Source organism: Anoplolepis gracilipes, unplaced genomic scaffold (assembly GCF_047496725.1).
Source record: "Anoplolepis gracilipes unplaced genomic scaffold, ASM4749672v1 Contig18, whole genome shotgun sequence".
Classification (NCBI taxonomy): Eukaryota; Metazoa; Arthropoda; class Insecta; order Hymenoptera; family Formicidae; genus Anoplolepis; species Anoplolepis gracilipes.
Genome location: NW_027328669.1, coordinates 402,399 through 416,229, shown reverse-complemented (window position 1 = coordinate 416,229; position 13,831 = coordinate 402,399). Strand labels below are relative to the sequence as shown.

The window sequence follows — 13,831 nt, the reverse complement described above, 5'->3', positions numbered from 1 at the left end:
ATGTTTTATTTCGAAATGCCATAATTATTGTATTTGTTGTTTTATCTTGATATATATTTTCAATATTTTCATAGCATACACACACACACACACACAAGGGGGTGCAAGGGGGGCCTTCGGCCCCCCCCCTACCGCACCCACCCCGTCCACCTCGCTTCGCATGTACGTTACAAGACAAAGCAAAATTCACATGGATTTGCAACTTTCCACACGAAACGAGGTGAACGGGATGGGTGCGGGAGGAAGGCCGAAGGCCCCCCTTGCACCCCCGTGTGCGTGTGTGCGTACGTGCGTGCGTGCGTGCGTGCGTGCGTGCGTGCGTGCGTGCGTGCGTGTGTGTGTGCGTGCGTGCGTGCGCGTGTGTGTGTGTGTGTGTGCGTGCGTGCGTGCGTGCGTGCGTGCGTGCGTGCGTGCGTGCGTGCGTGCGTGCGTGCGTGCGTGCGTGCGTGCGTGCGTGCGTGCGTGCGTGCGTGCGTGCGTGCGTGCGTGCGTGCGTGCGTGCGTGCGTGCGTGCGTGCGTGCGTGTGTGTGTGTGTGTGTGTGTGTGCGTTTTAAAAATATAAAAAGATATAATATAATTTAAAATCTAAAATATAATATAGAAATATAAAAAGATATAAAATATATTATAAAATATAAAAAGATATAAAAAGTCTAAAATATAATATAAAAAGATAAAATATAAAAAGATATAAAATATAATATATATATATATATAAAATTTAAAATATAAAATTATAAAAATATAAAAAAAAACTAAAAATAACGGGCGGCAGGGTGACGGGGAACGCGCGACGGCTGCTTCTGTAACAGAAAAATGAACATTTTTATTAGTACCTTAAAAAAAATACACAAACTTTTGAGCGTATTATATAGAGATACTTACAATAGGGCTCCTCTCCGAACAATCTGTGGAGTATCCGAAAATGTACGTCGACATTTTCTGTCTCCGCGTCTAAAAAGCGGGAGCGGAGCTGTAACAGAAAAGAAAAATGAACATTTTTATTAGTACCTTAAAAAATACATATTTAAAATTTGAGCATACTTACGATAGGGCTCCTTTCCGAACAATCTGCGAGGAGGTAGAATATATCCGCGTGCATTTTCAGATACTCCGCATCTAATTCTCGGGAGTGGGGGCCATCACACCACAGTTCCTCCCACTCCGCGCACTCCTTGCGATAGGCCCGCACCCAGCGCACCTCCTGCATGTGCGCTATGCTGATGTACCCAGGCACAGGATAGGCGCCTATTTTGAAAATCTATTAAAAAAAAAAAAAAAAAAAAAAAACAAATATATTATAAATAAAAAAGCGTATAAAAATAATAAAAACTACATACATTTCCAAACAGGACTTCCAGTAGCGCCTGGAATAGGGCGCGGGCCATATTTTGCGCTCTTCGGAGTGCGCGGCGATGGCACTGGCGATATGGAACCCATTCGGGTACCCGTAGGTGGCGGTACCTCGTCTCAAATATCGCCTCCATAAAAGCAATTTGCGACATTCTTATTCACAAATCAACTCACTAGAACACTGTCTGACACTTTATGTCAGCTCTAGCGAGAGCTAGGTAACGTCTCGGTGAAAAAAAAATAGGGTAGGGGATGAGCATGACATAAGAGTTAGTACCAATGCTTACTCTTCACAGCTGATAAAAAATTAAAAGCTGACGCGGACTGTCGCTCCACACAGCATTTATACAGATAATTATAATTGAATAGCATAAAAAATATAAAATAGATAATATAAAATATACAATATAAAATAGATAATATAAAAGATAAAAAATTAAAATAAGAGTAGGGAGGGAGAGCGCACCACAGCATCTTCTGAAAAAAAAACATCATTATTAATATCTTTAAAATTTTATAAAAATGATAAATACATACATACACAAATCAGGCATAACTTTTTGTTTACCACATGTGTGTATTAATTGCGTGAGAGGCAAGTCGCTTTCTTCTTTTTTCTAAAAAGTCTAGCCTTCTTATTCTTTTTATCAGTAGTAGCCTCACTTTTCGAAGATACTTTATTTCCGGAACATCTTCAAATTGCATAAGTTCTATATCGGTATTTTCCTTGACCACATCACATAAAAAATCTATTTTGTCACGGATCTCAAAAAACAGTTTTAACGATCTCGTATGAGTCTTTGACAAACCAATTTCACGATTTCGCAAAAACTGCACCACAGAAGTCACAGAGCCACCGAGGGCGTCGGAGTGTTCTCTCCACTGCATCTTATCGTGACACTTACACAATAATAGTTTTTATTTTTCATGCATTAGTCTTCTTTCGTACAAAACGGACAAAAATTGCACGGTATTAATTGATACAGCGGTCTCAGACATCTACCGCATTCATATAAATCATGGATTTGCTGATAAATATCACTTTGATGTGTGCGCACCACATCATTCCCAATCTGTGACCTCTCCGGTAATAGCATGAAACACGATATACAATGTTTAACAAAAATCTCAGGTTTATAATAAAAAGATATAATGCACAGCCGTTTCATTTCATTATATGTACGAACTTGTACATCATCTAACGTATGAATAATAGGTTCCACAACATCACTGAAATCACTAGAATTACCGTCAAGAACACTATCGTGTAAGGATTCTACATCCAAATTAGAATGCTCGGACGAAAAGTCCATCAAATCGGACGACTCGGCAAACTCGAACGAATCGGACGAATCGGATTAAATGTTCACCAAGAGTGAATCAGGCGACTCGGAAGAATCGGACCACTCGAACGAATCGGATAAAATGTCTATCAAGTCATCCATAAGCACAAAGTTTTTTTTATCAGATATAAAAAAAAATGTCACAAGGATGACCGCAAACTCGCGTTTTCTTCCAAACTCGCTTTATCAGATGCGACAAGATTGTCACAAGGATGGTCGCAAACTTTTTTATAGTACACGCTCCTCCTAAATATATATATTTTAATCTCACATCTCTCATCTCTCATCTCCGTCTAACTCAAGTATCACGTCTCATCTCCCTCTAACTCGAGTCACGTCTCATTTACATCAGCATTTTCAACATCTTTAACAGAATGAATGTAGATCCAACTATATACATCATACGTTTTATAAAGAATAGGCGAAGAAAGAAATAATAAAAATTAGTAATAAAAACGGTAATTTATTTATTGCAAACATCATAGAGTAAATCATTTACAGCACATGTTAACAATTCACAATCTACGAGTGATTTGCCGTCAAACGCGTCACTTTCACGTATCACTTTTACCGCATCGTAAACATTAGTGATATTGTTGCGTTGCAAACGCTAAATTGTTTAAACTTTTCATTAACAATATATGTATTCTGACACAGCCAGAAATGCATATTATCGATACAGTCTTCAAAATCGAATAAATGCACCAATGTTTGCGGATGCATATACAAAGAATTATTAGACAATGTTAATTTAACAATCTTGGAATCAGTTAATGTAATCATTTAGATAGATAGATCGCAGATCCATAATAGCTCACTTTCAGATTGTACATGTCGTTCAATATCGGTACGTTTCTGCATCAATGAGTGCCAGGTAACGATAGGCAATACTATTTGATTGCCTCGTTTATCACCAACAAGTAATTCCACATATGACATAGCTCCGACGCTTATTCCAATCTCCAAGTATTTGTATGATGTCGGGGTTAGAACATACCTTCTTCCCAAGATACGACCCGCGCGACGAGACTCGGATGAAATGCTACAAAATTTTAGAAAAATGTTATTAAAAATATAATAATAATATATATAAATATTAAAAATATTATTTAAAACTAATATAAATAATAAAAATATTATTTAAAAAATAAAACTTACTCTTTCTTTGGCAGAGTGTCCATAATCGGGACGTAATAATTCATGTTGCTTCCTTTAGCGAAGACCACAAACGATTGACACGATACTAAATTATTTTAAGTATTAAAATACAATTTAGCACTACACACTGCAATGTGGAGAGGGTTATTGTTCACAATTTAGCACTACAAATTGTAATGTGGAGGGAGTGATTGTTGATACAGCAAGTTTTTTTCTCCAAGCGCCTATATACAGCTGCTAATTAATAATTACATCTCCAAAGATTTTAGCTGAATGCGCTTAAAATTTTCCATGCGTCGAGGTGCGACAACATTTTCTGATGAAATCATACCTGAATATTCTAAATGTACGTGACAAATTATTAAAAAGTAACTCGCAGCTGCATGTAATTTGAAACTGCAAAACTTTCGAGCGCCGATGTGCAGCTGCTAATTTTCGAAATACAGCAAAAAAAATTTTTTCGACATAACGTCATCGTTAGACTGAAAATCCGCAGCTGCATGTAATTTGAAACTACAAATTATCCATGCGCTAACGAATCTTACTAAAATGTTTAAAGTGTGTGTGACAAATCGCGAAATGACAACTATATGTAATTTGAAGCCACGGATCTTCCGAGCGCCGATATACGGCTGCTAATATTCGAAATATGACAAATCTTTGAGATGACGTGACCCATAGATGACAATCCAACGAGATATGACAAATCCGCAGCTGCATGTAATTTGAAACTGCAAAACTTTTGAGCGCCGATGTGCAGCTGCTAATTTTCGAAATACAGCAAAAAAAGTTTTTCGACATAACGTCATCGTTAGATGACAAATCGCGACATGCGTGATAGAAACGTCTATGATTCGCAATATAAAATCGCTGCAAAGAGGTGCACCTCCATTATTTTCGAGTCATGGATCTTGTTCGGTCTGAAAAACATGGCGGAGCAAATTGTGTGGGAACAATCTACCCGGGTAAATTCAGTGGAGGAGTATATTGCGTGGGAGGCGCAATGTAACGAATGTATCGAGTCGTTGGAAAAACAAAGTCGAATTAAACGACCACGATTATCGATCGAAAATCGACAATCGCTGATTGCTCGAATCGCGCGACTCGAAGGACTGAAAAATGTGTTGCGCAGGCGTTTCGTACACGCGGGTGCAGGATGCAGTTCGCGAGAAAATGGATTGATATGGCGAGAGATCGATACGGCGTTCGAAAGTCGTATCATGACTGGTGCGGTTATAAATTATAATCATATCGAACCTCATCAATTTTTGGAAGACGCGAGCGACATTGTGCTCGAGCATGTGCGAGACGTTATGCAAAAACACAACAGTGTGAAAGTGAATACAGTGTTTAACGGCGAGTTTGTGGCGGGCGATAAGCGCGCCAATAAATCAATCAATACGAGAAATTTTGAACTCTTTCGTACATCCGATTTACACGAGTGGTATGAGCGGCGAGTCGTCAAGCCCATCTTTGCATCGCTCGAAGAATTTCAGGAACGCGATAGCGGATGGGCATTATCGCGTATACTAAATTTGACTATAAATATAAATAAATATAATTCTATGCGCGCCGGATGTTGCGTGCAATTACCGCGAAAGATAATAATGAAACGAACAGTGGTTAACGTGCAATCTCAAGACAATGCATGTTTTGCGTGGGCGGTGGTGGCTGCTCTGTATCCAGTTGAAAGACACACAGACCGCCAATCGTCGTATCCGCATTATGCAACAGTACTGAATCTCCAAGATATTGAGTTTCCAGTGACTCTTAATCAAATTAAAAAATTTGAAATTTATAATGGCATTTCAATCAATGTGTATACCATCGAGAATGAAAACATTATCTCGTTACGCCTTACGGAGCAAAAGAGGGACAAGCACGTCAACTTGCTCTACGCAAGATGCGCGAGATATCGGACATTTCGCGTGGATCAAGAATATATCCAGGCTCGTGAGTTCGCAACTCAGCAAATGCAAGGTTAAAAAATATATCTGCGATCGGTATGTATATTTAATAAAACTGTCTAAAAATATTTAAAACAAGGATATAAAAAAATTTTAACTTTTATTTTACAGATGCATGCACTATTTTCACTCGGACGAGAAACTACAGTCGCATACAGTAGACTGTGGAAAGATGAACGACTGCGCTATCCGGTTACCGAGCGATAAGGACAGGTGGCTCGCATTCGCCAATTACAACAGGAAGGAGCGACTACCTTTCGTCGCGTATGCCGACCTGGAGTGCGTTTTGGTGAAAAAAGAAGAAAAAAATTTTTATCAACATCATCAAGTATTTAGTATCGCTTATTATGTACATTGCTCGTACGATAATTCGTTATCCGCGTATCATTCTCGTCGCGAAGCCAATTGCGTTGCGTGTTTCGCTGACGAACTTAAAAATTTGTAGAAAATATGTAGAAAATATTTTAACAACCAATGTCCCCATGGTAAATTTAACGCAAGATGAATGGAAAGAATTTCGAAGCGCGACTCAGTGTCATATATGTGAGAAACCATTCGTGGAAGGTGATGATACGCGCGTACGCGATCATTGTCATTTGACCGGACGATACAGAGGTCCCGCGCATTCAAATTGCAATCTGAATTACAAAGAATCTTTTTGCATTCCAATAGTATTTCACAATTTATCCGGTTATGATTCTCATTTTATAATCGAGGAAATAGCCATAGCGTTCGAAGGGGGAATCGATTTACTTCCGATAACAAAAGAAAAATATATTTCATTTACAAAACATGTTAAAGATACGAAAGACAAACCAGGAAATCACATTAAATTACGTTTCATAGATTCATATAAATTTCTCACAACAAGTCTCGACAAATTGACATCTTTTCTGAGCAAGAATAAACTCAAAATTTTACAAATGGAATTTAAAAATTTATCCGCCGAGGATTTCAATTTACTGATAAGAAAAGGTGTCTTCCCGTACGAGTATATTGACTGCGTAGATAAATTGCAAGATGCGTGTCTACCATCGCGAAAATCATTTTACAGCTCCTTGACAGGTAACGCAGTATCCGAGAGCGATTACGCGCACGCTGAAATTGTGTGGAAGCGATTCTCAATTCGAACACTAGGCGAATATAGCGATTTATACCTCAAAACTGATGTCTTGTTACTAGCCGACATTTTTGAAAATTTCCACGAGAGTTGTATCAAGAGTTATGGGCTCGACCCCGCGTATTACTATACTCTTCCCAGCTACACGTGGGACGCCATGTTAAAGCATACGAAAATTATATTTGAATTACTCACAGACATTGACATGGTTATGTTTATCGAACGAGGTATACGCGGTGGTCTGAGTCAATGTTCCAAGAGGTACGCGCGTGCTAATAACAAGTACATGCAGTCGTATGACTCATCAAAACCATCAACGTACTTGATGTATTTCGATGTTAATAATTTATACGGATGGGCAATGTGTCAACCATTACCCTATGCCGATTTTCAGTGGGTCGATAATGTTTCCAATTTTGATGTATCATCGATCGCGCTCAATTCGTCTACAGGCTATATCCTCGAAGTCGACCTCGAGTATCCGCAACATTTTCACGATTCGCACACTGACTTACCGTTTTGTCCGACACGCGACAAACCACCTGGCAAGTGCGAGGACAAGTTTCTCGCAACCTTATACGATAAGAAGCGTTACGTGATACACTACCGCAACCTGCAGCAATGTTCCCGTCACGGTCTTCGTGTTGCAAAAATTCATCGTATATTACAATTCACTCAATCTCCGTACTTATATAGAACTCAATACAAAATTTAGAACACTGGCGAAAAATAAATTTGAAAAAAATTTGTACAAACTAATGGATAATGCCGTGTTTGGCAAAACGATGGAAAATGTGCGCAATCGCGTAGATGTTAAACTTTTAACAAAATGGAACAGAAGGTACGGCGCAGAGGCATTAATTGCAAAACCAAATTTTCATAGTAGGAGCATTTTTTCGGAAAATCTAATCGCTGTGAAATTACGTAAACTCGAGGTGAAGTTCTACAAACCAATTTACGTGGGTATTTGTATTCTCGATATATCCAAGACATGTTTGTATGAATTTCACCACGATTATATGGTACCAATGTATCGGGAGAAAAGTCATGTACACTGACACGGATAGTCTTATATATCACATTGAGTGCAACGATGTGTACGAGAATATGAAATGCGATATCAGCAGATTTGATACGAGCGACTATGCGATAGACAATGCGTACGGTATACCGCTCGTGAATAGAAAGGTACCGGGTTTAATGAAGGATGAAAACAACGGTACCATAATGACTGAATTTGTCTAGCTTAGAGCAAAAATGTATGCGTTGCGCGTGGATGGTAAGAAGGATACGAAAAAGGTAAAAGGCGTCAAGAGTAACGTTGTCGCGAGAACGATAACGTTTGACGATTACACGCGGTGTTTGAACGAAGAGATTGAAATGACGCGTAGTCAATCGTGTATAAAATCAAAATTGCACGAGGTATACACCATTCGCGAAACAAAAATTGCTCTAAGTCCGTACGACGACAAGCGGTATCGTACCTATAACTACTGATACGTTACCGTGGGGACATTATAAAATACCATTGTAAATAATTGTATTTATTTATTTATTGTAAATAATTGTATTTATTTATTGTCAATATAAATAATATATATATATATATATATATATATATATTCATTCATGTAAATTTATATATATTTTTATTATGTTATATGTTTATAATAAATTATTTTTATGTATCCAAGAGTTGTGCGATTTATCAAGTCCCAGCCATTTCACAAAAACTTTATCTCCTTTTTTACGTATCACCTTTTCCACGAGATACACGTCGGGGTTAGCAACGCGTTGTAGTTCGTATTCGTAGAATCCTCCTACTGGATTTCCGTGCGAATCTTTTAATATATATGTCGCGGGATTAGTATTCTGTATTTTGACAATTTTAAACACTTCGGCTGACCAATTTGGTGTGTAACCTTTATCAAAAATGATCTTGAATTTACTCACACGTATCGAATCACCTACTTTGAATCTCGCTGGAGCAGCAATTTTTACATTGTTGTATACTGTATTTAAAAGTCTATCAGCGATTGTAGGAGTGACATCGATAGGTCTCATACCGATAGTGCAATGTTTTCGCGCGTTATATTCTGCAACGAGTTGGGATAAAGCGTCGATCCACTTGTAATTACCATTTAGCGTAAACAATTTCCACATATTATTCTTTAAAGTGCGGTTGAATCGTTCCACGATCGAGGCTTTCATGATGAAATACGTTGAATAATGATTAATATTATGTTTCTTCATGAGTTTTTGCACATTTGCATTGTAAAATTCCTTTCCTCTGTCTGTTTGAAAATTTTTCGGACATTTTCCACCATCTCGAATTAGTTTCGCGATCGTTTCAGACGTTTCGTTTCCGCTCTTACTTTTGAGCGGTATGGCTCACGCATACTTGCTCAGCACATCGACAGTGAGTATGTAATTGAAACCTTTGTTGACTCGTGCATAAGGACGCATCTCAACCACGTCTGCCTGCCACAGATCATCGTATCCGCGTACTATGACGCGTTTACGCGGAAAATTTCTTCTCGCCGGAGCGTGCAATTTTTTCACGAACTGTCGCTTTTCAGAGTTGTTTTTCTTTTCTTGCATGTTTGATCGTGGCATATTTTATAACAATGTAAAAGTTCATGTATAAATCTTTATGTATCTTTTCCTGAGTCGGATGTAGTTTGCACACGTGTCTGAAGCATTTTCTGTATTTCATGCATCATTATCTAAAGCGTTTGCACGCACGTTTCGAGCGCAATAATTGTTTCCTCAATTTCTTTCTGTCTATTTTTCAAAAGTTCAACACTCGTTTCAACGTACCGTTTGTTAGCAGCATCGTTATTATCTTCCAGTTGCGCTACACGTCGTATCTTGCGCAACCTTGCGTCAAAGCTGGCGCTAGTCAGACACAGAGCGTTATCTCGCACATACGTTCTTAGCAATCCGTTCCATTCATAGTATGCATTACCGAGCGATACTCCAAATTTATTAATTGACATTTCAATACGAAATGTTTTGACAGAATGACTACTATCGTCGACATGTTGTTTAATTTATAATAAGACCCGCCTCGCGAAGCTCTTCAATAATTGACATGATTTCATTGCCATGAGCATTGTTACCTCCTCGACGCGAAGCTTCCAGCTACAAACGATCTACCAATTCGTTGGGATCGTTCCAATGCACGTATTCAATTTTATTCTCACTCAGTGTCATAGTGCATGGTAGGTTTATACTTTTCCAATTTTTCTTTTGATAGGAAATAATGAAGCGATTATATATTTATATTTGTATCCTTTGTTGCCTAATACTGGATTACGCACATTACTATCACGTCTATGCGCGTTTGTCGCCAGTAATATACTTTTATATTTATGCATATCGTTCTCTGTATATCCAGCATCGTCGGGAATTCTCTTGAAAATTAATTCGTAAAAACCCGGCGTCCCCGCCGGTATTTTACTCCATTGATGATTATATTATTATTCTTATCCACTTCGAAATGTTTATCGCCGAGCATCATTCCTTTGTCGGAAAATTTAACACCGTATACGTAATCCATCTCGTTATTTACATCTTAGCCCGAAATTGCTCCGATATATTGTCCGAGCGGACTAAGATGTACTCGCAACATATTCTGATCCTCGGATTTATAATTGACGTTGAACCGACGTCACAACAACTTCGGGTGTGGTCTCAAAAATTTCTTTGACGGAAGGAGACAAGGTTATTTGAGATTGTACAGCTTTTATCGGAATCGATTGTTTCATTCGCTTTGATTGATTTGGTGTAGAAGTTATCAATGAATAGTTTGATCGTTTTCGTCCTCCATTTGATATTTTTTCATAAGTCAGTGAAATGTTTGATCGTTTCTGCTTTATGCTCTCTTGTTCTTCTCTGGGTATACCAAACGACTCCATTTTCGATGCATCAGATTCTACATCGTTGATATTCTCAACAATTTGTTTTAGAGGTTCAGTGATTGGCTTAAAATGTCTCTCCAAAGCGACGTCTTCCTTAATTTTACCAGTTTTTAAAGCGTGATATTTTTTGCGAATTGATTCGCTCGTTTTTGCAATCTCTCTCATAATCTTTTCACGTTCATCATCAGCATCATTATTGTTTATCATGATGGATATTTTGTAGACGTTGTTAGACTGATGTGTTGACAGCGACTAACCTCTCCACGGTATCGCAAATTCATTAAATCCTTTTCTATATCGTCCATTGGTCAGCGAGCTGTCTTTATCAATAACTATGAATCCATACTTGTGCTGCCAGCATTTCTGGCATAATGCGTGAAAATTGTTGTATGACATGTCAGTATTTACATGATCGTTGTACACATGTTTCAGGTTTGTACTATCCTGTTGAAATAAAATCAACAGATTCGCATTGTCACGTATAAGATGCTTGGGTATCTTGGCATAATGACAAGGCATATTTGACAAAGATAGAAACAGTCGACGCTCGAGTGTCGACCCATTGCAAAGTACTTTCTTATCGTATCTTGTTTATCGCACGCCACGTCATCAAAAATAAAAATGGAATTCGGAAGCGCCTCGCTTGGAGCAACGACTTCACTATTATTAGAGAATGTGAAATAACCAATTTCATCTATCGGTGTCAATCAATTTTCCAAATATTGATATTTCGGTTATTGAAGCGATTTTGAGTATACGTACAGGTTCTCAAAGCGAACACCGTACGGATTTTCAATTAGACTTATCAATACATTAGTCTTACCACAATTTGAAGGACCGCAAATAATACCACGTATAGTAATTAGTAACATGTTTCCATGCTTGCGTATTTCTTTTTCAAGCATTAGTCTATTATCAAAATTTATAACTTTGATTATCGTCGCTTGCCGCACAAACCGCATTTTGAGAATGAGCCATGGGAGGACCTATTTATAGATGTGTATCGAATTGAAACCGTTCAGTATTGAAAATGTTTTTTCATCTGTCGGACGACTGTCATATTCTCGAGCTTACTTCTGAACAGTTGCAATATATACCAAAGATTATTTTATTGAGACAATTTAGCCGCTACGTGGAACGACTGTGGGACAAACTTCCCGAACATAAAAAGGCTGATTCTGAAGTACAACGGTATCGTAGATGTTTGCGACATTATAATTTACCGTGGCAGCAAACACATATCGACGGTCCAGCACCATTTATTAAAGATTGCTACGAATGTCAGCAAGAATTATAAGAGATAGCGGTCTATTAAATCGTGCAATAAACGCGCTTCCTATCGAATTATATATTCCTGGATATCAGTTTTGCGGACCGGGAACTCATTTAAAGAACGATTGGCTAGAGGCGATCGAGGTATCAATCCATTGGACGCTGCGTGTCGCGACCACGATATAGCTTACTCGCGAAGCAACGATCTCGGTGAACGACACGTTGCGGATCGTATACTAGCTGTGAAAGATGGCTGTTTGGACGGCCATGAAGGCAAAAACGAAATTTGGTATGGGAATGAAGATGAAAAAATCACCGAAAAAGAAAAAGATGTTGAAAAAACGAATACTTCCAGTAGCGAAGCGTGGTGGTATTTTACCGATTTTACCATTGTTGGGAGTAGTCGGTTCTTTGGCTGGTGGAGCAGCGGAAATTGCAAAGGCTGTAAACGATAGCAAGGCCGCGCAACGCCAATTCGAAGAAATGCAACGTCACAATCGTGCTATGGAAGGTCGTGGACTTTATCTCGCTCCATACAAGCGTGGTTGGGGGTTCTCAACGACTGCTAAGAAAAAAAAACCGTTAAAAATGCCTGCGGGTGTAACAACTAACGTACAATTGGAACAACTTGCAAGACGTATGCGCATACCTTTCTTTAGAGGCGTTTTCATGCGCAATAATTTACCGATAAGCGGTGTGCGACGAAACGAGAGCTGCATTGTCAATTTGGACGACGTTGAGGGTCCTGGTACTCATTGGGTAGCATACGCAAAGAGGGGAGATAATGTTGTGTATTTTGACAGTTTTGGAAATCTTCGACCGCCCGAGGAATTGGTGCAATATTTTGGACAAAATGTAACAAAAATTGAATATAATCATGCGTCTTATCAAAATTATAATCAGAGTATTTGCGGACAATTGTGTCTACAATTTCTTCAAACGATTAAATTTAAAGCCTAACACTCTACTGTCGTGACTCAGTATTCGACATGTCACTGACACTTACGTTGACTGGTAAGAGTAGCGTTCTTGCCGTAAGCTACTTTCCAGCCATAGATTTGAACGATGATGATTACGAACTTGGTTTAACGGATTTTGAAACTTATCATACGATACCGAACGTGAATTCTTCGAATAATAAATTTTACTTTGACAACGACGACAAGGAAATTACGATTCCCGAAGGATCATACGAATTGCATGGTATAAATGAATATCTAACGCATGCAATTTTACAATACGATTCCCACAACATTGTTAATAACAATAATGAGAAATATCCAATAGTGATTCGCGCTAATCATAATACGTTGAAAGTGAAATTAAATGCATATGCAGAATAAATTTTAATAAGCCCACAACATAGGATCGTTGTTGGGATTCTCGAATCGTGTATTGCAGCCGCGGAAATGGTACGAATCAGATGTGCCGATAAATATTATTAACGTAAACATTATTCGTATAGAATGCAGTGTGACCGCTGGTGCATATAGCAATAGTAAGCGCGTACACACGATACACGAATTTTCTCCGAGCGTACCACCGGGATATAAGATATCGGAAACGCCCGCGCAAATCATTTATCTACCGATCGTCGAGCATTACTGATTTAACGATACGTGTTGTGGATCAGAAGGGTCGATTGCTCGATTTTCGAGGAGAGGAAATTACCGTACGATTGCGCGTACGACGAC

General features: G+C 38.6%; 1 protein-coding gene and 1 long non-coding RNA gene across 2 annotated transcripts; one reads left to right on the top strand and one right to left on the bottom strand.

Annotated features, from left to right (window-relative positions):
- Positions 1-767: 767 nt before the first annotated feature.
- Positions 768-1,152, bottom strand: LOC140675708 (uncharacterized). Its single transcript, XR_012048438.1, has 3 exons — positions 1,050-1,152; positions 887-974; positions 768-804 (listed from the first exon to the last, which is right to left on the bottom strand). It is a non-coding gene; the product is annotated as an uncharacterized lncRNA (long non-coding RNA).
- A 3,632-nt stretch (positions 1,153-4,784) lies between these two features.
- LOC140675760 (uncharacterized) lies at positions 4,785-5,840 on the top strand. Its single transcript, XM_072910375.1, has one exon. The coding sequence runs from the start codon at positions 4,785-4,787 to the stop codon at positions 5,838-5,840; it is 1,056 nt and encodes a 351-aa protein (XP_072766476.1).
- Positions 5,841-13,831: the final 7,991 nt, after the last annotated feature.